The following is a 25,294-nucleotide window of genomic DNA, read 5'->3' as shown; positions in this document are numbered from 1 at the left end:
AAATCTTACTAAAAAACCAATTCGGATTAACATCCACTTTGGACTATAAACTATCACGCCAGCTCCATCTTACCATGTAAGTTTAATTGGCTTCCTTAGGTGCAAATAACATCACACGTATGCACACAAATGAATGACAAAGAAACAGAGGTTTCTTTCAATGTGCTCATTCAACTGTGCCAAAACTGGGGCTGGCAAATGACCTTTGTGGAACCTGTGCTAATGGGGTAGCCTTACCACAATAACTTGTGCAGTCAGTCATAAAATGCAAATTGAGATAGATAACACGTGTGTCTGGCATCATGCACAATGCATCTATTGCCTTGGCAAATTGCTTTGATCATATAAAGCTTATTAGGTGCAGAGGCACTGAATTTGCTCCAGCATGCCATAAAATAGTAGCTCAGTTTATTGGATTACAACAATAGATGCCACCTTTTGCTTGAGTGAAAAAGCCAAGAGAAACTGTAATGCCAGTTCGTGAGTTTATTCCTGTGTGAGACTTACAGCATTCGATGGCGTTGGAGGAGGCCTGCAGGGACACCGTCCTGCCATTGGGCTGGTTGATGTGCACCCGGAACACCAGCCTCACGCGCGTGTTTTTACGTCCAATGTCTGTTTCTCCTTTGCGGAGCTCAATGTCAGAGTTACGCAGCTTCAGGATCCCTGCACAATCAATTCTGGGACAGAGAAAGGGAAGGACAGCATTTAACATCAAACATTTATTATACAGATATAATGAAATGACAATGAGTGAAATGTTGTATTCTATTATAAAAGAAGTGTATTAGGAAGCAACACAACATCCATTCATAGATGGTACTTGCAACAGAATATTTTCTCTGGAGAGGTAAGGACAAAGTGTCAAACAGGCTGATTCAATTATTCAACCTGACTTTTTGACTGTGACACTGAGCAGCGTTGCTGTGCATTAGAACCAGCAGTGAAGTCCCTGGTGTTACAGATCATGCACTGGAGGTTCACTGGAGCGTGACTGTGTCATTATTAATCCTGCTTGTCATCAAAGACAGAGTTGGACATTAATGACTTCACATCACAACTATAAAGGGTCACAGTGGTCCAAGTATTAGCCATTCTCTGGAGGAGCCCTCTGGACCGAACACACCAAGGCTTAACACTATCACACATGGTCCCATCAACCACAGTGACTCTATACAAAGTCACATATACTTCATATATTTAGGGCTTAAACCTCTCTTAATCATTGCCACATGCAGAAGTAGACCCTTTTTCTATGCTGTCTCTATTTATTTCATTTCACAATTTGGGAGGTAAAGGAGTGAATTTTCTTTCCCTTTTCTCAGTGGAAAAAGCATTCATTTTCAGACGTGGCCTTTCATGAATTTAAATAAAACTAGAGTGGCTGGTTAAAACGAGAAGGAATACAAATGGGATATGGTTTGGCATTTCAATTATTTTACATGGTAGCTATTTGGGCACTCTTCCTGGAACATGGTAAATGTCAGGTTTTATACTGATCCATTTTTCCCCTTGACTTTGGTTTGGACAATTTGAATAAGTAAAAAAAATATATAAAAAAAAAATATATATATATATATATATCACTGCTGACTACTTATGTTATCAGCTTTGCATGCTATGTTCACAAGTTTTAATTTTCATCAGTTTTAAGATACAGGCAAAATGCTGGAGGATGAACTTGGAAGTCAGTTTTCATGGGCTATACTAGAACCTGAGATATGGAAAAGTACACAAATGAATGCTAATCATCGATGCTGCAGCATCAATGCAGCAATGTATGTGCATGTTCATTGTGTGAGAAAATAAAAACAAAAGTAGGCTAATAATTTATTTTCTATTATCCATGTTTCTTTATTCGTGATCCTATAGTCTGTAAAATTTATTGGAATTTTCAGAAGGCAATATACAACGTTAAATGATGTGTATGAGATTACTTTTCCTAGAAGAGAAAAGAAAGAGACAGATTGAAACTATCTTTGACTGCAACTTTCGACTGTCTGCATCCCACACAGTGAGCGAATGATTGCTGGCATGCGAGCAGCGAGATGGATGCCGTTATCAAGACGACTGTTTAACAGTTCAGTGGAAAGAGACAGTTGAAGGCTTTGCTTCGTCTTTGACCTTTCATATAGTTGGGGGAGAAATAGAGAGCTCTCGCTCCTCTTTCTTTACCATGTGTGCTGTTGACAAAGGGGAAAAGAAACTTCCTCTTGAATACTGTATACAGTATCATATTAATCCTAAGGGAGATATTAAGCCAAATAGGTGAAGGTTGTCCCAACATATGATACAATAAGGAATATTGTGGTGTTAGATTCATTGTCCAACACACTGTCCAACTGTCCCATAGATATCAGTAAACCCCCCCCCATCTATCTACCGGTAGGCTATCTATCTATCTATCTATCTATCTATCTATCTATCTATCTATCTATCTATCTATCTATCTATCTATCTATCTATCTATCTATCTATCTATCTATCTATCTATAAAAGTGTATAAATGGGGAAGAATTACACGTGAAGCAAGAGGTAGCCTAACGGCCTTAACCTATGTTCATATACAGTGGTTTTATCCATAACGCAGAGTTCTGGGCCCCAGTCCAGTGAATTCATTGCTCCCTAGTTTGAATGGAGCCCCAGGACAGGAGCCACTGCCTGGACACGCTGCACAGCCCCTTGGATTATTGCAAGGCTTGGGGGAGGACAGGAGAGGCCAAGTCTGACTTACCTCAGCCCAGCAAACTTGTTTTTAAAAGTTAAACCAACATTACATTTAACCGACAATTTCAACTAGCCCCAGCTTCACAAAGTATAATAATATGTCTGTTTAAACTCAGCTCACGGTCCACCTGAACTCAAACTGAGTGGACTTTTACACTAATTAGCAGACAAAAAAGCTTGTTAGCTAGCAAGTGGAGGTTTGTTGAATCAGATTAAAGCACAGTTTCATTACCACAACATTTAAGTACTTCAGAGGTGGCTAATGATGCTACTCTTTGTTAGCTGAACAAGGTAGGAAAAAAAAACACATAAGAGCTAATTCCTGTCACAATAAGCTAATCACTTACTCTCACACAGTCTAGGAGTTCCTTTCTGGTGATGAAGCACACAGTAACTGTTTTCTACTACCGGTTATTTAGACAAAAGTCATCTTGACACAGGAAAGATTAGAACGATTCCTGAATTCCTTTTTAGCTGTTGCAGTTTTCATGCTAGCTGGCTCTAGCTGTCATGGTTTCCTTCCAGCAACACTAAACAGAACAGATTATATCATTAAGTTATCAGTCACACCCAGGCCTCTTCTATCATGACAAGCTATAAAAATGTCTGCTGTGTGTGTTTAAGTTTAAATCATGCTACAACATAAATTTGTGCTGTTTGCTTTTAAATTGGTTAGCTGTTAGCTAATGTTGAAATGTGAAATGTGGGATGTGAAATGGTTACCACAATTGCCAGTTTTGTTTGTCATGAAGACCAAGTTTTCATTGCACATTGCAGGCTACAGGACCACTGGACTCCCAATGTGTAACGGCTCTGGGGCAGTTGTTATTTTTTATGATAGCGTTTGTACTTTGAACTTCAATTTGAGCACCTCATGGTCGGCCATTTATTTTAAAGCTTCTTGCTGAACTCGGTGTGTTGAGTATATTTCACCTCCTCAGAATTCTTGCATCTCTTGGGGTGAAAGCACTGAGTTTTGAAGGTCTATTTAGAAGTGTGTGCTGTACAGTACCTATCATCAGGCATTCTGTTTGTAGACTTAAAGCAAGGAGGAAAGTGCTGAGAGAAAGAAGAGTGCTTGTGTGTGTGTGTGTGTGTGTGTATATATACTTTAAAGTGGTGGTTACCAGAGGAAAAAAATGTGGAAAGAAAGAAGATGGATAGGTGACTTGTGGAGGTTTCACTGCACTCACATGGCTCTCATGTTGTTTTCAGGCAGCAGAGGGATCTCCAGGATTTTGGTGTTGGATTGCATGACTTCATGGCTGGCGGTGGAGACGGTTTTGCCAGTGATGCGGTGGACCTGGTAGAAGGCATGTGGTCGCAGGAGGCGGTCGTCTGCGGTCCCTATGAACAGCTGCAGGGTGAGCGGCTCGCTTTCCATGTAGCCATAAAGCTGGCGGGAGAACAAAGGGATCCAGGTGAGAGGCAACATCAGGTTTTAAGACCCACATCTGAGGCAACCCCTCATTTAGTAAATAGAAATTGAATGCACATCGGCTACTGATAGTTAAAGGGGCCTTTAATGATAGCCCTGACATGGTAGAGGGGATGCAAAAATAAGCCCCTTTTTCTTTGTTTGTTTTTTAAGCTGAGTTGGAGACCCTTTTTCAGTGGTCTTTACTGTTCTTTTTTTTTTTTAGCTAGTTCTACATTCCTTTAGGGGAAGGTGAGGAAAAAAGTTTTTTGATGTCTCTGAGTTTTCCTGAGGTAGGGATCTCCAGGGTACAGAGGTATATGGAGGCTGGCTTCCCATCACTTCACTGTTCGTTAAAATCTCACCGCTACATATTTCAAAAAGGAAAAAAAAAAGTTCATATATATATATATATATATATATATATATATATATATATATATATATATATATATATATATATATATATATATATATATATATATAAAGAGAGAGAGTGAGACAAGCACTCGACAGAGACTCGGTGTGAAGTGACCCTTAAATCAAATAAGACAGGACAATCATCTCAGGTCTGTCTCAAAGTGTAATGCTCTTAGTCATTTAAGTTCATGAAGCTTATGATTGGGCCAATACAAATGCTCCTTTGTAAATATGAGTTGCATCTACAGGATGAAGAAAAATGTAGACATTGGTAAACCACACATTACAATCTTAAGTGTCAATAAACAAATCAACATGACATATTTAGAATGTAATAAATGTTTCTGTATAGGTGCAGAACTTCAGCAAACTTTATCCCCCTGTGACAGGTAGAAATACAAAAAAAAAAAAAAAACTTCATGGCATTTGGCATGCAGACGGATCCCCACCCCTTTGCCTTTGGGCAGTTATGAACATGCATTATGATTTCCATTAAAGCTCAGAGACTGCGTCCCACTGTGATGAAAGAGACTCCTGTATCAGAACCACCACTTCAAACAACTACCACTTCCTCTAGCCTCCATTAGCTGCTACTGCTCAACCAATAAAAAGATCAAATCTTTTTTTTTTTTCTTTAAGAAGAAAAACTTCATGGCCATGCATAGTTTTAAAAGAACTGTTGTCTTTGGGGTCAAAGGCACTTCAAATGTATTGAACTTCTCTGGATCATTTTCTGACAATCTCTAAAACAACATAATGGTTTAACCAAGTGTGTAATGGCTCAAAAATATGAACATACAGACAGAGCTGCAAATTCCAATGTGTGGTGAAGGACAACTGATACTTTGTGAGTGATGTCTGACCAGATTCGTTTGCCAACCAAATGTGGATTTCTGGTGGAACCAAGTCTTACTGTACACTGCAGACCTCCCAAGATATGCTTTCTCTATGCAGAGCAAAGTGGTCCTATGGTCATAAGGGTGGATGTTAGTGTGGGCTCAGAAATCTCTCCAAACCTAAGAAACTTTCAGGACCCTGCAAAATCCATCTGGTTTGTCAAAAAAACTGAGAGGACTAACTTCTCATCAAGTCGACCTCCGTGGATCCACCCACGTGGCTACTTGACCACATGTGACATTTACTGGGAGGGATCACTTACTCAAGACCAGGGCTCACACAGTCATGGCCACCAGAAGAATCCCACAAATTGGTCAGTTACCCCAATTTTCTTTTGAGCTCCGGCCCAGTGAAAACAGTGGTACCGTCAAATGGAATAAAAGACCCCTGTTGTTTATCTAACAGACTGAGTCATATAACAAAATGCAGACCACATGTAACCTATGACATAATCTGATTAATGGGTTTATAATTACCTTTACAAGGGTGGTCAGGGATAGGGGGTGTGAGGAAGAGGAAGGCTGGTGGAGGACAGGGGAGCTACGTCATTAAAGTCTGTGGAAATTAGTGCTACAGTGTCATGGACACCTAATGTCTTTGGTTTGAGAACAAATTCGTCTGGATTCTGTATTAAAAGTTGTCTGGCCTGATAATAAACATGGAGATTAAACGCCTTTGGTCTGCACTTGATGACAGGATCTTTGGATTTGGGACAGAGACAGAGGATTGTGTTCTTTTTCTTCCCTGTTCCACAGTTTTCAGTATTAATTATGTTGAGTAAAAATAGGCTATGACTGGTCAGTGGAGTAGAGCATATATCCATATGCCTCAATAATCCACGCTCCAGTGGCGAGCTGCCTTTGCTTTTTGATTCAGATATCAAGGGAGTGAAAAGGGAGCGGTTAAGCTAAGGCTGTCATTCATCTCCCAGTTCCAACCGTCCTATTTTTCTCTTCACCTCCGCATAGTGTCTCTAGCAGCTGTCTTGACCTGTGAGCTAGTCACACATGCTAGTCATCAGTGAGTTAGGCCGAGGTCAGGAGCTTCTTGAAGTCTTGGCATCCCAAGGGACCACTTCATCTATGCGGTGATCTCACCGGCAGACCCTGCTCTGCTTGTTATATTTTACTTATGGTGTCACCAGAGGTAATTATCCATAGCTGCACATGCTACCAGTTACTTGTGTATTGACTCTTGAGAAGGCTATAGTGGAGCATGAGGTACAGATCTGAAACAGCAGAGCGTTAAATTGCATGACGTTTCCTTATGATTTAATAAAACGCAGGCAGCCGTGCTACAAAGCAGTGTCATCTGTCACTTTTGCCTCGGTAGACTTCTTTGGATTTCTCAGTGACCTCCAACCATTACCTCAGCTGCCACGTGGCTGTGAGGGGCCCCACAAGAGAGGCAAGAGGGAGGGAATGGAGGAGTGGTGGCGGGGGGGTCTTTATCCCTTCACTCGTCTTGCGGTAGCGCACAATGACGGTGGCGTCCTCACTCAAAGCTGTAGTGACCTCATGGAGGACAGGAAGTGATTAATGAGGTCAGGTAGTCCTCTTGGTGACGCTGGGCTTCCCAGCAGCGAAAGAAGGCAGTCTAGTCCCCCCTGGGCGACCTCCCCCGATTCCTTTACCATATGTGCTCCCCTGACCCTCTCCCTAAGGCGCTCCCCTCCTTTCTGCTAAACTCCTGTGATGCTCACTCAAATGCACACCACAAACAGAGCACAAAACTTATTTCTTCATTTTATTCTCAATGGGGAAATAAGTTGGGGGGGAAAAAGTCAAGATAGCGTCGTAAACTTTAAGTGTGGGCCGACGACAGAGGCTTCACACACACCTGTGACCTCAGCTTTGTATTTGTGTCTAACGCTGCCTGCGCAGTTGGACCAGGGAGCCGCTAATTTTGACCAGATGAGCTTCTCGTGCTGTAACTGCAGCCTATCTGGCACACGTACTGTATATTTATTTTGAGATAATCTAAACCGAGTTTGAATCTCGCTTTGATTCGCAGCTGTTTCACAGTGCCAACTTCTGCCACTGTGTCAGCTAGATCCATTTACACCTCCCACCGCAAGCCACTGCTCCACAAGCCATTTTTGATAGCTCAGGCTCAAATAAACATTGTGGATAGGGGCAGCTGATGCATTAATTGTGTAATTGTAAGCAGCTGTATTGTCTGGGTCAGTTGTGATGATGTGGGGGGGAGGTGGAGGGGGGGTGGGGTCGAACTAAAAAGGAAAAGGAGGGCGCATCCCAACCACTTTCCACCGTTCATCTCCCTGTCGCCTTTGGACCACCACAGATCCATCATTGGTTAATTTGATTCAATACAGACAAACATTCATCATAATTTCACATTTATGTGTGTGTGTGTGTGTGTGTGTATGTGAATATGTGTATGTGTATGTAAACACACACATGCATATCTATATACACACACAAACAGTATTAATCATATACGGTAGCTATATCATATAGCACATTATCATTATGGCACATTTTGTCTCTGCACCTCTTCAGTAATAGTGACACTTTCCCCGCTACCTGCACCTGGCTTCAGTGGATCAAAGAGAGGATTAGAGCGTGTACTCTTCAATAATTAGTTGCTGGTAAATTACATGTGTCTGGTCTGGCTAGAAACGGAGTGTGAATACACTCCACAGGCCTGCAGTGTGCTGCCTTCTATCGCTCTGCAGTGATTTCATCACTGCCTGGAGAAATGTCATGACTCGTAGAAGTCCACGTGGCGCAGAGAATTGGGGAGAGGAGTAGGAGACGACGACTGGAAGCAGCAGAGGAGGGGTGGTGGGTTGGGGTTGGGCGGGGGGGTGGGGTGGCGCTGGAGCAGGGGAGGAGAACTACAACAGCAGATTCAGGCTTTTTCCCATTATCACGCTCCCCTCTTTCTGTCAAGTGCTGACAGTCACACAGCCAGCCTTTGCTGTACCCAATTAAATGTACACTCATCCAAGTTGTCTCTCCTTCCAGACTTTACTCCGTCACCCCCCTGCCCTTCTCGTGTCTCCAGTGGCTCATATTGAATGCATAAGGCAACATATGCAAACCTTTAATGTGCTGCGTTTCCATGGCTCCAAATGCTACTCCTTTTATAAGCAACCAAACAGCTATATCCCTCAAAGTTTTTGTTGAACGGAGTACCTTGGTGTTATGTCATTGAGGGCATAGTTTCAAGCACTAGCCCATGTCTAGACCAGTGAGGGTCCAAATTCCATATAAAAAGAATGGCTTTGTTACCAGCACAGTCTGCCATTAGAAATATCATCCAAACCTACAGAGAATTTGAGTAAGATGATGCATGGACAAATGCTGTGCCCCCCAATAGTACGACTGCCACCAGTGTCTTACCTCATAAATCTGTGGGCTGTCTGGTTATTACCTCAAACTAGTGAAAACGATGCGCATTTCGCTCCGTTTTTCCACTTGTTATTAACTGGTAATTAGTGGTAGCCCAATACCAGTGTAAGGGAAGCCCCGCAGATGGAGAACCACAATTTAAGAGTGGCATAAATACCCCTGTGGGCAAGGAATAATAGCCCTGACTAAGCTCTAACAGCACTACGGGGTACACCAAGCCTTTTGAATCTCAAACAAGAGGCGGCAGTAGATTTAATGAGCAATTAGTAGCGACAGTATAAGGTGCTGTAGATCAGGCCATTTCTTTGAGACATTACGCAGCCGGCAAGCTCCGGATCCCAAGGTGAAACGGCACATGCGGAGAACCGAGGCACATGTTCGCGGCGCTCTTTTATGTCGCTGTGGCGGAAACATGCAAATTTGATGTGCATTATTACATACAGTTGCAGGGGGAACCTAGATGCGTATTAAGTCACGCACGCATTAATAGGGATGATGGCCACATCCTGCTGAAATTACACCGTGTCTGTTGCTGCTTTTGACTTAATGAGAGAGTGGGTGAGAGACTGTGTGTTTGTGTGGGGGGCTAAGCCCTATAGGCCAGTCATTATCCTATATGAACTAGCCATATGCATGACTGCTCTGCGTGCTGGGTGATAGGTTTAATACTCCACAGGTGTTGTTGTCTGCTGTTACCGAGGGCCTGGCGGATGTCTGTGTACTTCCTGGCGGAGTTTGAACTAAAGGCCTTTGCAACATCTTCCTCTGAATAACATATTAGATCAAAGACACGTCACGTCTCCTATAACTATATTCTCAATGAAAATGATTTGGCATGATACCACTTTTTTTTCCCCCAGTGTTCTCCTGTGGAAAAAAACCCATCAATCAATGTCACGGCAGTCTTTCTGAGTGAAGTTCGACCAGGTTGCTGGTTTTCCGGAGCGCAGCTACAAAAAATCATCCTGTAGACATTTTGGCATAGCTGTGGTGAGAGAGGGGAGCGTCTGGAGCAGTGTGAGAGGAGCCGATAGAGCACCCTCGATCCCCTTAATGGCGCTGTGGTCTGCTGCAGTAAATAAAGTGGAAAAGCAGCCACGGGGGTCACAAAGTGGACCAATCATGAGAGAGGAAGTTAAAAGGCTGCGGATGCGGAGGAGGGGACGGAGGGATGAAGCCCGGGTCCAGAATAAATGAATGAGATTTGAAACAGGAAGTGCGGATCGCCGGTGCAGGCAGCACCAGGGTAATGAGTCGAGGTAACCCATAATCTCGAGGTTTTTTCACTGGTGTGCGGCGGCTGGAGTTTCGACACTCCATTCTCCCCACGTATAGCCTACCCATCCCACAGGCTCGCCGTCCTGCGCTGAATGTGTTGTGGTTGATCTGCTTGCAGCTTAGGATGATGTCAGACCTTAGAGATGCTGTACTTTCCTGTGTGTATATATCAGGGAAACACGTCTGCTCGTTACGGACTAGGAACACAGCAGCAGTAAATGAGCAGGTGAGCATTTAGGGTTGGCTGTCTGATCTGTCAGTTGCTCTCTCTCTCGGGGGGGGACACGGTAAGCTGTAGAAACAGTGTATCCCTTCCTGTTTTTCATCTTGCTGTGTCTTAATCCAGCGCTGCTTTCCAACACACATGTCACCATCACTCACTACGCGTGTGTCTGATCATGCGTGAGTTTAAAAAAACAATAGAGCCGTGGATGACTGGGCTTCAGCCGAGGGAGGCCTGCTGCTGCTGCTGCGGGTTTGGGAGATGGTTGAAGGATGAATAGTTCACAGGGAGCGACATCCTCAGGCCTCCCCCAGGGAGGGAGGGAAGGAGGGAGGGAAGGAGGCACCGGTGCATGGAAAGAAGAGGTGGCGTCCGATGGGCGCTGGGATTCTGACTCCTATCCACCATCGCCCCCCCACCACAACACCCCCACCACCACCACCATGTTCAGCCAACCTCAGGGCCACCCAGGCCCTAATCAGCAGGATACAGAGCATCTCCAGGGGCAGCTGAGCCAAGCCCCAGCTGCCTGGTGACTCCCTCTGCCCCTTCTCTCTCTCTTTCTCTCTACTCAATCCAGTCTTAAGCACACACATACACACACACACACACACACACTTCCTTAGCCGCTTCCTACACCCGTGCCCTTGTGTCATTATTGACTCATTCTCCTTGACTGCACCTCACCCATCCAGCGCCTGCCACTCATTACCACAGGGCACCGGGGACTACAGCATGCCCTATCCTCCAAGATTACAACAACACAATTTCACACAAGACTACAGCAGGGGCTAAGACAGTGATAAAAATGAAGACATCCATATATATGAGGAATCTTTTACTTCAACTGTGCAAAAAAAAAAAAAAATCTGGGAAGACACAAGACACTCTCTTCCCCTATATTCTACCCTCTAGCATGTACACATGATTGCCTAATCCTTATAGATTTATGTTTCTGCCAACTGCCATGCTTCCAGTGGTGTCCTTCTTATGAAACCCTCCAGACATCCCAATTGACTGCACACATGCACTATCAGAAGCATAAATCACTCAGCACCAAAAAGTAAGAGTAAAATGTAAGCTATGCTCACAGGAGGGGGAGAGGAGGTGTGACGGTAAAGCAGCTGTCATCATACTTTCTCCATGACTGCTCCTCATTAATAATTTCTTCACATACACACTGAGACTTTAAAAGCGTCCCCGCAAAGCAATAAATTGGTGCCTGTGTAGTATGAAATAAACAACCTAAGTCATCAATCTAAATGTGTGTGTATTGCTAAGACGCACTGGACGCTGAGTCATGACTTTTCACTCTCTAACCCCCCCCACCCCCACCCCCTCACCCCGTGTGAGTCATTAAATGGCATAAACTAAATCAAGACCGGTCTCACCTGCCGCAGCTGTGGCGTGGCAGTCTGAGCTGGGGAGGTGCGAGGGTGAAATGTTGATTCGCTCGCATCATGTTGGTACACAAAGCTTCGAAATGAAGGGGGAGTAATTACCTGTATTTACAGAGAAAACCTAGAGGTTGACAGGACTGTTTATAACGCCACATAGGCCAACAGCTGTCAAGTGCGCTTGACATTGAGCAGGGCCGGGATGTGTTGACAACATCTATTTACAAAACAGCTGTGGCGCTAACAACGTTTAATGTTAAAGCGTCTGACAGGGAGAGACCACCAACCTGAATGTGTTGCCGGTCCAGAAAAAACAACGTCCTCCCTGGCTGCAGTGTTTGCTTTGGCTCCATGATGAATAGAATTTTATATTTGCAATCTAAAATCCTTTATTATATTCTTCGACATGAATGTCTAACGCCGATGCCATTATTGGGTTAAATACAATGTTAGTTTGAACTGAAGACAAATTGACCCTCAACCTTAAGGACACACACACAGACGCACGCACCATCGCTAAATCCCCACCTTGAGTAAACGAAGATGTCAGTACAGTGTGATGACAGTGTAGCACAGAAAGGAGCTCTGTGCTGCGCTGCTGGTGAGACTGACGTGTGCTCTTTAAGTGTTCGCCAAGTACAATAGTGAGAGGCGATGGTCCTGGTCTATACTAATTGAGTCAGCATGCACTGCTGCTGGTCAGAGCGACCTTTGGAAGCGCTAGATTGACTCCCGGCTTTGGGGAACATTAATAACACAGCATACGAGCACATACAGAAACACAGTCTGGATATACAGTACTGTACTGCTGCTGTCAAGAGTTGGAAACAAGGAAAGGTCAAATCCACAGTACATGGCTGGAACCACATATGATTAATTTGAAAAAAATTGAGGACACAGTTGAAAACTATGGCACCATTGCAAATAACTACTTCTAATGCAAAGTAGGTAAAGGCTGCAAGGAAAGTCCTGGATGAATCTATTTGCTTTCTGCCATACTCTCCATGCTCACATATGCTGTTGCTAATTAAAAATTGGTTTAAAGAATCACTGAAGAAAAATGTCATGTAAAAAAAAAAAAGAGCAAGAGAAAATCAAACATCAAAGACAAATGAAATGAAAAATGTTCATAGCTGTGCTGACAGCATGCTGTCATAAAGTTTACAGTACAACAGCCAAGCATCCATGTCACTAGCTTGTTGTTGGACAGAAAACAGAGCTGTTAATCAGCCTGCACTTGTCTACTTCTAACTACTTATGCTGTAATGACAGAAAATTATTACACAGTTTAAATGCACAAAGCTAACCTTGTTTTTGGTAAACCGCAATTTCCACGGTAAGCCTTGAAGATATGATTTAGTAAGCAGTTGCCTGCACTGTTGTCTTTGCAGCATATTGATGGTGACATACCTGTACGACGGGGTGTCCTCCAGAGAGCGCCTTCACGGCCCCTCGGCTGCCTTCGGTCTCATAGTGGGCCCTGTGGTGGGACTTTGGCTGCACCTCGATCTGTAGGTTGTACGGGCCGGAGCAGGACGGAAGCTGCCAGTCAAGAGCTGGCAGTGATGGGCTGGAATAACATGACACATCACTTGTTATTAGGATATGGTAACAATACACTGAATTCCATCTTTTATTTTATTTTTTTTACCATACCACTGATTTATATAATAGTGAATCAAATTGTATCCAGTACACTTGTGGTTTATTCCTTCTTTAAAAAAAAAACAGAAGTGCTCTGTTTTTTTTTACTTTATTTTTGTTCTGTTCTATTCTTATAACTGGAGTCACATTTGATTTGCCAGAGCAGGAACTGCAAGGTTGCCGTTTTTCCACGGTTCAATAGCTGCCAAGGAAGTGCAAATCAAAAAGTCCTAAACTTGCTTTAAATTAGCTTCAAATTAGGACACTTAAGTGTAATCCAACTAGCTTGATCCTTCTCCATTTCATCATGGACTATAATCTAATCAATTGAAGTCATTCGCTGACGTGTGTAATTCCTTAGGTCTGGGTAATAATTAGAGTCCCGTTTTTGTAAAAAAAAAAAAAAAATCAAAGTCGAATGTGCCCTGGTTAAAGGGAGCAGTGTGTTTTTTATTATGGTGTGACAGGTGGAAACAGACGCTCAGAGTTAAGACAGTGACAGGGGGTGGAAAGACATTTCTGGGGCACAAAAACAAATCTCACACCAACTGGCAACCAGCCTGTCCTTTGATGCAATTATTATGCATTCCAAATTGATAACTGTAAAATTATAAAACACAACCACACTAGCACCGCAGACAATGGAGTTATAGAGTGGAATAAGGTCAGCAGCACGCCCTGCCTTCCAGCATGATATCTCTTTCTCATAGCTACAGCTGGCCTCCCTTAACATCATTGTTCTCGAGATGCAGGGCCAGAGCTTCCCATGTGAACACCGTGGAGATATCTAAACCAAAACAAACATGTGCAAGACAATATTTCTCTATGCCGGATGCCTGGTAAACGCAACCCCCTGACCTGAAGGGTGGCTCAACTGAAACCAATCTCTGGCATCTTTGTGGAACTCGCGGGCTGTTTGTTGACCCAAAACGAACTGATTTCCCCCTGCAGGGCTTTATCTGCCCAGTCAGTGCATGACATCACGTTAACTCCACAGAAAGAGATGGGCTGATGGCGCGGCGGGCCGGAGCAGCGAGCTGCCTGATTAACCCACAGACTGCTTCCCCTTCAGCTAGACCTGTCACCATTACTTCCTGTTGCTCACTATCTTAATCAAACACTTGATTTCCGACAGGAAAGAGTGTTATTGGCTCGGAAAAAATGTTACAAGGGACACAATTGAAATTGAAAAAAAAAACTCACCTTGTTCAAAAGTAAGAAATCAATGACATAGTTGAGTGCATGCACACGTGTTTGTGTGTCCGTGCGTGTATGTTTGTGTGTAGGTTGCTCTAGCAACAGGGGCGGGCACACACACACACACACACACACACACACACACACACACATGCTAAGCAACTCCTCCCTGTGAAATATGATTTATGAAATAGTTTTGATCTTCAAAGAGAACTCTTTTGGAAGTGAAGAGCATGCAACTTTTGGATTTCTGCCTTTTGATATGGCCTTTGAAGATTAAAAACTAAAACAATCTTGTCCTTGCAATGAATAAATAAAACTAAATGTGGAAACGAAAAGACAACAACGGAGCACTGTGGTGGTGCTACTGGATGAATTGTTTTTGCCTTTGCTGAGAAAAAGTATTCCTAAGGCAGAAGGTTAGAAACCATTAATCTGTTGAAATTAGTAAACACTTGTTTTCGCTTCATTGTCTTTGCACGGCAATTAAGAGGCAAGACCGCGGGTTTGGTTTTACACTGACTGGCTCAATCATCTTTGAAGTGTTTCATCTTGTGGATTTGTATAATTAACTTTGGTACAGAACAACAAAGTTTATTTACCAGACGCCAGAGCAGGCCCACATACCTGAGGTAAGTCTTGGGTTTAGACCAGGAGTACGGGTGCTGGGGAACGTCCAGAAACCCTCCACAGTAGTTCTCCTTCTTGAGGGCCAGTCTGGAGGGGTAGTCCTCGTGGCAGAGCTCCCCGTCAGGACCCAGCTCCTCGCCGCCCGGCTCCACCTTCAGGCTCATGGAGGACGAGTGGTCAAGCATCGTCTTCCTCGTCTTGATCGGGATTCCCTCCCCCATGTCTATCACTCCGTCTGTGGTGAGAGCGTTGATGGCGGCCACGATGGCGGAGTTGGTGTACTGGTTGGTGTTGGCGAGCCAGCTCTCGTCCGTGACGCTGAGCCTGGGGGAGCCATGCGGAGAGGGGACAGGAGACTGGTTGGGTGAGCAGGGTGTCTGACGGTAGGGGGTACCGTTGAAGCTGTACTTTCTCTTCCCACCGCCGCCGCCTCCGCCGTTGCCCCCGCTGCAGGATGGGGAGTTGGGCCTGGAGCCGCGAGGTTGAGCTGGCCAGCCCTCCTCGGCCATGGCTCCTATCTGAGGGGAGGTGGAGGGCGAATGGTGAGGGGAGCCTGCTGGGCCACCGGCATGTGGGCAGGAAAGAAGCGAGGACGAGCCTCTGGGAGAAACGCAGGGGGACTGCCAGGGGGAGTTCTGCGGGGAGTTGTCGTAGTTGTAGAAGCCGGACTCGTAGGAGGACGCCTCGGAGTTGCAGCTGCGTGAAGAGATGCTGCTGGCGGGGCTGAGGCAGCTGGGATCACGGTAGCCGTCCGCGTTGGGCAGCGTCAGCGTGACGATGGAGTTAACGCCTCGTTTGATGATGTGATCCTCGCTGCTGCTCTCTTCTACTTCATCCTCAGGGTACTGGCTGTAGGCAGTGATCTCAATGCGGGGGCTTTCCAAGGCCGGAGCCCCGTTGGGTCTGAGGCCGTGGGGCAGGTAATAGCCTGATGCTGCATTATCATTCTGGAGACTGTAGCCCGTCTGGTGGCAAGAGGAAACCGAGATGACAGGGCTGGTCTGTAAGGTGTGGTACTGGTTGGCCAAACAGGGGTTTCCCATGCCAAGTGGAAGGGACAGGCTGACATTTGGTGTGTAGCTGTATGCATCTGGAAAAAAAAAAAAAAAAAAGGAATATATTTAAACCGTAGAGAAGTATAGAGCACGACATTATGGTGGTAATTAACTCTGATTACATTTCAGAACAATACCCCTATACAACTCTCCGCAACATGTCTCGCAGCGACTGACTGCCTCCCTTCCTTATAAACATCTGGAGAAGCTTAGCAATCATCTCAAAGCGGTTACTGTATGTGGTTGCTGTGTACTCGCAAGTTGCACAGCCACTCTGTTTGTTTGATCAGTTCATCTAAGGCTCTGTTTGGCACATCCTGCTGTCATATGTACTCTACAGGAATTCCTCCAGCAGCGCTGATGGATGCTTTATTTGATTGATTGCATCACTCACTGAGTGAATTAGGCCCTCCCCTGTGGAAAACTGACAGCACTCTCGCATCGCTCTGAGCTTGTGATTAAGACAAAGAGAGTTTTCTGCAGCGTTAAACGGATGCACCGTGGCACAAACACACACAAACACACACACACACACACAAGCTAGTAAACAAGGAAATCATGGGCAGACAAGTGCAATGACACACAAGCTCAGTCAGTGGAAACACATACAGGCTGGCAGGTAGGCCACGCCGCTTCAGTTAGCCTCGTAGCAGCTGGCTGCTGTGTCAACAGTTGTAAAACTCATGTCTGGCTTTTATTGATAATGTCAATGAGTGTAAAAGTAGTGACAGAATGAATACCATTCAGTATGAAACCCAGTGAAGGGCATTCCCCTTGATGGGGTGTGCTATATTTGTTAACCACAATGCTGTGCATCACATGAAATGATGAATCCGTCACACACCGCATAATATGCAGGCAGTCTAAAATTAGTTTACGAGATTCTATTTTCAGAGGTGATTATGTGATATGCATCGCACGAGTTCAACACAACAAGCTCAATGAGGCTTACAATGTTTTTATAGACAACCAGCAGATAATATCTAAGCATATAATAGACAATCCAATCTGAGATATCTCTTTTAAAATTTGGGTGATGTCTGTTTTTTCTCCTGTGGAAATATAAAGGTCAGACTCTTTCAAAATAAAGGACAAATCACCATAAAAAAGAATATCAAAACCCTCCCACTGCCCCTCAGTTACCCACCTCTCTCAGGTTCATTCTCACCTCGGCTGTGCTCAGACACATAGCTGGGATCAACCTCTTGCTGTTTATACTGGAAATTCATCTCCACCCCAGTGATTATACACTGAGTTTCAACATAAAAACTAGTATGCTTTCAGCTCAGGCTCCTCTGATGCCTCTCTCCTCTGGTTTACCCTCTTCAAGTGCTGAACAGATGATAATCTCCTGCCCACTCCACCCGTCGTGACACACCTCCTTACTTCAGGCCTGACTGACTTTTTGCTTAGAGTTGCAGCTGTTTTTTTTCTCTCTCTCTCTCTTTTCCTTTTGAACATGTGTGTGATCAGTGCACTACGCCGCAACATACTTCACTTTTTTCAAACACCCACTCAACACACAGGAGCTTTCACTCTTGTGCTGCCGCATGATCTTGAAACTTGGAGCTTTTCTTGGTTGCAAACACGTCACGTCTGCTGAACTAACAAAAAATTACACCAGATCATAATTTGTGGGGTGAAACAAATGAAAGAAAAATAAAATGACTCACTCGAGGCAATGCTTGTACAATTGTTTGCAATAGGTTCAAACTGCGGTATAAGCAGAGTTAATTTGAAAACACTGGCTATCACACAGATTATAGCGTGCTCTTTCTGTCCTCCACAATTTTTCTCAATTATGCTATCACGATCAAAACACTCTCTTCCCCACAACCAAACCAGCATGACTAAAGAATGGATGGGTTTATCCACGGGGATTGTGGTCTAGGCTGGGCTCAGACTGACGGGACCTCAGGGAGAGATAGGTGGTCGCCCACAGAAGTCATCTGCAGCCTGTGGAACTAAGAACCCTGGGGCCACTTATTGCACATGGCTGACTACGGGCTATGGCAAAACACCAGTATAGTGTGTGTGTATGTGTGTGTATGTGTGTCTGAGTTTATGTGTGATAATAAAGCAGCCCTCGGCATAGTGCTGAAGCTGTGTGTGGTTAAGCATGTCTCCTTGTCAAGCAAGTTACCCGGCATCCCTGAACGCACAGATCACAACTCTCTTTCTCTCTCTCTCTCTCTCTCTCTCTCACACACACACACACACACACACACACACACATACACATCTGTTACCAATTATAAGACTAAGACTGAGGGACTGAAATGAATAATAATACAGCCCGCACCCGACTGTCTGAAACCTCAAAGACAAAATGAAATTCACAAGATCCACAAAAAGCCAGTGACTTCAGCACTGGAAGACAAACTATCAATGACTTCTGATGGACCAAATCAAATTTTACTACCACAAAAAGTTGAATCAGAGACCTTCAAAAAAAAAGAAAGAAAAGCGAGAGAGAACTCCTTTTCAATGGCTGAATCATCCTTCCACTTAAGTCTCTCTATGCATAGCAGAATCTTTATCAGCTCCTGAGGTTTATGCTCTACAGTCGACCCCCTGAACTCTGACCTTTCAGTGCATGGGGAGATTTGTCAACCCTTGTCATTTTTAACATCATAATTGCAATATGATCCTCATATCAGGAGGAGGGCAAAGGGGGACAACAGCAGCAGTGTCACCCCATCAACAATCAGTGCACATATAGGCACCTGCAAAGACAGCTGGAGACACCTAATGGTGTGGATGCAAAATGGGTGCATGCCACTTAATTTACCTCTGATCTGATCACACAGAGCAAAACAACATTAGAGAAGTGGATGTAAAGTAATGTGTCAAATTAAAGGTATATATTTCCCCATTAGGGATACACTTTCCAGTTTTGATTTTGATCAAATTATCAACCATTTGAATGACCAAATGATAATAATAATATGATATCAGGCAGTTCACACTGCTCAGGTATTCACAGGTAAATTTATTTAATTATTCATTTTCTCACATTTATCTTACAAAAGAGTAGCTCACAGGCTGTGGCTGTAATATTTGTTAATTTAATGCCTTACACAGACTTTGCACGAGCTCATTCTCAGTTTGCATTAGCTGCAGCATCTTGTGGCAACACATGTCAAAAATCACACGAGAACAGCACAGACAGCAAGTTCATATTTGAGCGCGAGTTGCAGCATTTAAATTGGACTTAAAGCGTTATATGTTTACCTTCCTCTGCAGACTTCATGTTGGCGGCGAGTGAGGTGAGAAGCTGGAGTCCCCGCTCCTTACCGGCTGTTGCTCCAAAGCTGAACTTGGAATTGACGCACGGGCTGAAGGTATCCTGCATTCAACAAGCGATGCGCAACTTTTTTTTTTCTCCGGTTGTGTGACTGTAACAAGCGACACCTTCAGCGATGGTAGTATTGCAAGAGTTGTCTCACTTCATACAGTTGAATAAAAGCATAGCTCGCAAAGGATTTCACGAAAAGCGAGTGCACAAGTTTTGAAGACGCACCGCGGAGCTGGACTGCGCGCTCCGGATGAACGGGAGGGGAACTGTTGTATAGGCTACTACAATGGATCTGGAGAGCGGCGCAGGTATAGGAGCTGTTGCTGTGACCGCGGCTGAGGTGAGTTTGACTCTCTTCAGCCCACTGAAGGTTTTCAAGAGTCTCCCCAGGTCGATGACGCAGCGCGCTTTGTCAGAGGGGCCGGCTCGGCTCCGGTGCTTTTAAAGCTGGAAAACACCCTCCGTCCTCCTGTCAGCGCGCCGCCCATCCACGGATGACGCTGCCGGCTCCTGCAACCTCCTGGACCGCCTGATGATGTCTTCCACCCTGGGATCCCATCGGAGGAGGTAGGGAGGTGTGCGAGGTACGTGTGTGTATCCGTGTGCACGTACACACACACAGAGGGGGAGAGAGACAGAGAGGAGAAAGAGAGATAGAGAGAGTGACCTTAAGTGTGTTTAAATAGTCCCACCTTTATAGTTCAGACAAATAGTATTTTTATGTCACTGATGGATTATAAAAAAGACTTTAAAGTAGTATTTGTATAAAAACAAAGTCAAATTCCACTTAAACTGTCCACAACACCTATAATATTCAGTCCTAGATTAAAACTACATTCAAGTTTAAATTTAAAAACAAGATAGTGCTGTGTTAATGAGTTAATTTTAAAATGTCTCTTTATGTTTTCTATACTTTTCTCTTTATACTAATAATTACTGGTTTCTTCTTTAGATAGGTGCTTTACCTTTGTAGCCTAAATTCTAACAAGGTTAACTTGAACACTGTAACTAAATTGTAATTTTATGAATGAAATGATATGTTTTAATCTTTTTCTCAGCTTGTCTCTCAGATGGCCGTGCCTCTGTAGGATTACCACTGGAGCTGATGAATGATTCAAGCTACGGTTTTCCTGCCATAAACTTATAATTCAGTGCAGTAGCTGTACATTATTAGGACCAATGCAGTAACTACGTAGTCTCCCTATGTTTTGATGTAGCTGTCCCTGACCTGTGACTTCCCTAGAGGACGAGGAGGAAGAGGGGTGTCTCCTATATGAACAACAAGGTATCATATTGCAGCACATCCACTGATATAACTATAATGGCCTTCCTCGTTAACATTGTTATTATATGATCATTAACATAACTCAAACATTCAACCCATTCCCCATGATTAAACTCCGAACTCAAAACGCTATCGAATTTCACTTCCAAATGTGTTTTCCTCGTGTTTGTGGGAAATACGGTTTCACAGTTTCGCCCAAAATAACCAACCTGAACCACTGACAGCACAAACACACCGTGTTCCTCATCTCTGCTTTCCACTGCTTTGTTTCAAGTCAGTCCCCAGTGAATCTGCGGGCTCGAGGCCTATACTGCTTTGCCTATGTTAGAGGAAAATATTGAGGTTCACTTTACAGCTTATTTCCTTAATTGCACTCCTATTGCCATTAATCAGAGTAATGGTCCACATTATCTGCTTCTGTTGTTATATGTTGGAGCCATAAACTGATACAGAAAGGTGAAAACATGATGATTAGATATGTTTGCCATATGTGAGAGTAGATTCCAAATATACTGTACGTTGCGGAGCGTGGAAGCGCCAATTATCCTTGGCTGCCAAATGCAGTCATTATCTAATGGGAATACTTAGGCAATTGGCAGAATGGACACTGTACTGTAAGCTTACACTGATAAATGAACTTTTAATTTGCAATGATTTGTCCCATTAAAGTGAATTTTGCCACTCTTTAAATGAACAGAGTCTAATAAGCAGTTGAATTATTTACCTTCTAAAATGCAAACCTTTCACCAAACAGCGAATGTCTTCATGTGGGCTCCAAATAGTATAGAGATGATAATGATGAGTAAAAATAATCCATATAACAAGTAGTGTAGGAATATGGCTGGTAGCTGCCATGAGTGTAAATTAACAATGGCTTAGACAAGCTACAGTGTAATTCCTTTTGAATGAGGGCCAGTTTGGAAGGGGGAAAAAAAATGACTCCCGTGAGTCTGAAATGTGGCTGGCAAGCTTGAGGATGATCACACATAATCAGAAGCAGACAGCCTTTTGGGGGCAGGCGGGCAGGCTGTGGGGTAAGCGTGTGCTGACTGCATGGGGGGAAAGTAATAGTACGCTGTGTTTTCTTTGCCTACAGTAGCTCTCTGGCGTCAGCTGTGGCTTGGCCAACGCGCACGTGTGAGCTCAAAGATGAAAAAGCAGCATCACGTACTTTGGGAGATGAATTATGATACAAAGCAGCGGTAGGAAAAAAAAAGTAGCTGCACAAGTGATTGGCACTTGTGGGAAGGGGCTGCGCTTAGTTGTTGAACAACTTTAAAACTCTGTGGTGGGGCACGGTTCAATGGCCGTCTGAAGGCTTATCTTGATGGATTCTCTGCTGCTGAGTGAAGTAGCATTAACTACAGCGTCTGTCAACAAAAGTCAGAGCACTTCAAACCAACTCTGCAGTAGGGATGGGTACCTTTCGCATTTGAATCGATACGGTATCGATACTCGGTACCTGGGAACCGATATCGGTACCAATCGGTACCTGTTTTCGGTACTTTTTGTGTGTGGTAATTAAAAAAAAAATCAAAATGTCTAAAATTTTAATATTTACCTCTTAACAACATCACAACTCCTCAGCCTTTAAGAGTATTTTATGTTTTAGGGATGGGCAATGATTTTCATATAATGGAATAGTCATTAAATAAAAAAAAATAAAAGTTTATGAGACTATAGTCTTGTCTGAAAAAATGTCAGTTTTTACTGTGGGAAAAGGAGAAACATGGAGAGACTCCTACAGCCATCAAAAAGCTCTGTGTGAAACTTTGTTAAATAAAAAAAACAACTGAAACTTCAGTGCAAACTCTGCAACATGTGGACTTCACGTTTTGACGAGAGGAGAGTGCAGGGAGACTTCATCCTCGTTTAGATGTGCTCTCATTACGTGACGAGGACTTGATGAGAAGCGGGACTCGGGACCGGACCGCTTCGGTACGGATTGTCACAACAGTCCGTTCTTCATTGTTAAATGACGGACGGCTGTTTTTCAGGTAGTGATTTTAAACGACGGGCTGGTGCTACCGCTTCTCCGCGTCTCATTTCAGAGAGGGAGAGAGAGGGATAGAGAGAGAGAGAATGGGGGGGCGGGCGCGAGTGTGCAGGGCTCATGCAGACTGCACTCTCGCTGACGCACGACGAAGGTGCGTTCAGGTACCGAAATGTGGTACCGATTGACTTTATGTGAATCGATACTCGGTACTTTGGTGGGAATTCGGTCGGTACCAAAAAAGTACCGAATTTCGGTACCCATCCCTACTCTGCAGTGACAAACATTACAGCCACCAGGTCATCAAGCACTCTATACTTCATTAGAGAAGTTTTGGCTAATGCAAAAACCTGATGGTGTAATGCCTTTCATGATGTATGCTTAGGTAACTTTACCCCATGAACAGTTCATATGTCTGACTTTAGTGTGATTCAGGCTCTGGATAAAATGCCCACTAAAGTTAAACTATAAAGGAGGAGGAGCTTAATAAAGTTATTTTATATACACTACCAGTCAAAAGTTTGGACACACCATCTCATTCAATGGGTTTTCTTTATTTTATTACTTTCTACATTGTATATTCACACTGAAGGCTTCAAAACTATGAAGGAACACATATGGAATTATGTAGTAAACACAAAACAGTTATCTGTCATTTGACCTAAACCCAGCTGAGATGATTTGGGATGAGTTGGACCACAGAGTGAAGGCAAAACAGCCAACAACTCTGGGAACTCCTTCAAGACTGTTGGAAAACCGTTCCAGGTGATGATCTCATGAAGCTGCAAATCTCACAAAGCTTTCATCAAAGCAAAAGGTGACCACTTTGAACAATCTAAAATGTAAAACCTATTCTGCTTTGTTTAACACTTTGTATTTACTATATAATTTCATATGTCTTCAGTATGAATCTACAATGTAGAAAGTAATGAAAATGAAGAAAAACCATTGAATGAGAAGGTGTGTCCAAACTTTTGACTGGTAAAAGACTGTGTTGACTTGCTTAGATAAACCCTATATTGCACGCAGAGGTGTGAACCCAAAATTGTGTCTTTAACAGCAGTGAATAAGAAAGCTGGATTCACTTACTTAAAGCAGATATCAGTGGAATGTTTTTGTTAATATAAGTCCTAAATAGTCCTATTTTCCGTCAGCAATCACTTACATGAAGTATTTCAGCCTAAACACGAGTCTCTCCGTCACTCTGCTCTGCTGTAACCCGAGGAGAAAATTTTCCTTGTGGGATACAAGTGTTATCCAATGAGGAGAGAGAACGGCATGAAGGGCTGTGTGTGCAGCCAAGGGATGCGCGTGAATGTGGTGACGTAGCACGAGGACCAATTGATGCCTGACAAGGGCGGGGGCTGCTAACTCATGGTGCGTTCAAAGAAACTCGTACTTTGTGTTTTTCCTTCCTGTGAAGTCATACCAGTTCGATCTGGTACGAGTTCACGGGTCGGAAGTTACGAGTGGCCGTTAAAGGGAACTTTCACAGACAACAGGATGGTAAAAACACGAGCTACGGGTTACCTGGAACGCTACCAAGTCGTAGTTGTGACTTGAAGCTGTAACTTACGGTTTCAAAAGCCTGCCTTGAACGCAGCATTAGCCGAAACGGCCGTGAAGCTGATATCTGCTTTAAGGTATTTTTCTTTTTCCTTGTTACAAAGTCGTCACAGATGGGCTGAGTTAAGTTAAGTTAACTCTTGGCTATCTCTCGCGTCTTGACTTGGATGTACTGTATATATACAGTATTGTGATGAGCAGGTTGCATGGAGAATTTTCCTTTGCTTTACATCTTCTCTGGAAATGTAAGATTATAATTTATAGCTCTGCTACATCTGGCCCTGTGACACTGCACATACTGAGCAGCCACAACATGTCTGCGGAGAGCATTAGAGACACACTGGGTCTTGCGCTCAGATTTATGAGTGGCCTGCTCCCCGCTCGTGTCTCTGGCAGAGAATAATCGTTGCTTGTGTCTTGTAAACAGAAACATGCTGCTTTCACATTTCCACAGATTGAGATGTCGCTGTGTTTCTTCTTTGTCAAGACTATTTGTGATGCACACATGTATCGCTTTGTGCAAAAAGAAGAAAAAAAAAGAGAACACAAACCTCCCCTCTGTGTTCTTGAGGTACTCTGGCTTTCCGCTCCTTTACTGCCTCACTCTGGTGCATCACCATTAGGGGACTGGAAAGCTTTTGCCAACAGTGCTGATGATATAATAAATGACAAGAGTGGGTTTTCAGTGTGAGTGCTATACTTAATGCCAGCTTCTTTAATGTTTACTACCAGTGGTTTGGCCCAGGAGTCAGGCTACAATTTGGCATGGTCAGAAACCGTTTCTTAGAACTCTCCATAAAAGATTTACACATAAAAAACTGACCAAAACTTGACAGGTATAAATAATCACATATAAAGCTTTCCAAGCTGCGGGCTTAGGCTTGTCATAT

The 25,294-nt window shown here is 43.8% G+C and overlaps 1 protein-coding gene across 2 annotated transcripts in view; it reads right to left on the bottom strand.

Annotated features, from left to right (window-relative positions):
• The window catches only part of LOC310999927 (nuclear factor of activated T-cells, cytoplasmic 1-like), a 60,131-nt gene extending 40,030 nt beyond the window's left edge, over positions 1–20,101 (bottom strand). For both annotated transcript variants that reach the window (XM_083990536.1, XM_083990537.1), the window contains exons 1-5: positions 19,497–20,101; positions 15,205–16,297; positions 13,147–13,306; positions 3,921–4,123; positions 508–680 (exon numbers count right to left, since the gene is read on the bottom strand). In XM_083990536.1, the coding sequence (XP_083846662.1) occupies positions 508–680; positions 3,921–4,123; positions 13,147–13,306; positions 15,205–16,297; positions 19,497–19,617 (1,750 nt within the window). In that variant the 5' untranslated portion in view covers positions 19,618–20,101. The remainder of the gene's footprint in view (positions 1–507; positions 681–3,920; positions 4,124–13,146; positions 13,307–15,204; positions 16,298–19,496) is intronic.
• Positions 20,102–25,294: the final 5,193 nt, after the last annotated feature.

This window comes from Trachurus trachurus (genome assembly GCF_905171665.1).
Source record: "Trachurus trachurus genome assembly, chromosome: 16".
NCBI lineage: Eukaryota > Metazoa > Chordata > Actinopteri > Carangiformes > Carangidae > Trachurus > Trachurus trachurus.
Note: the sequence above shows the minus strand (reverse complement) of the source record. Positions and strands in the feature narration are given on the sequence as shown.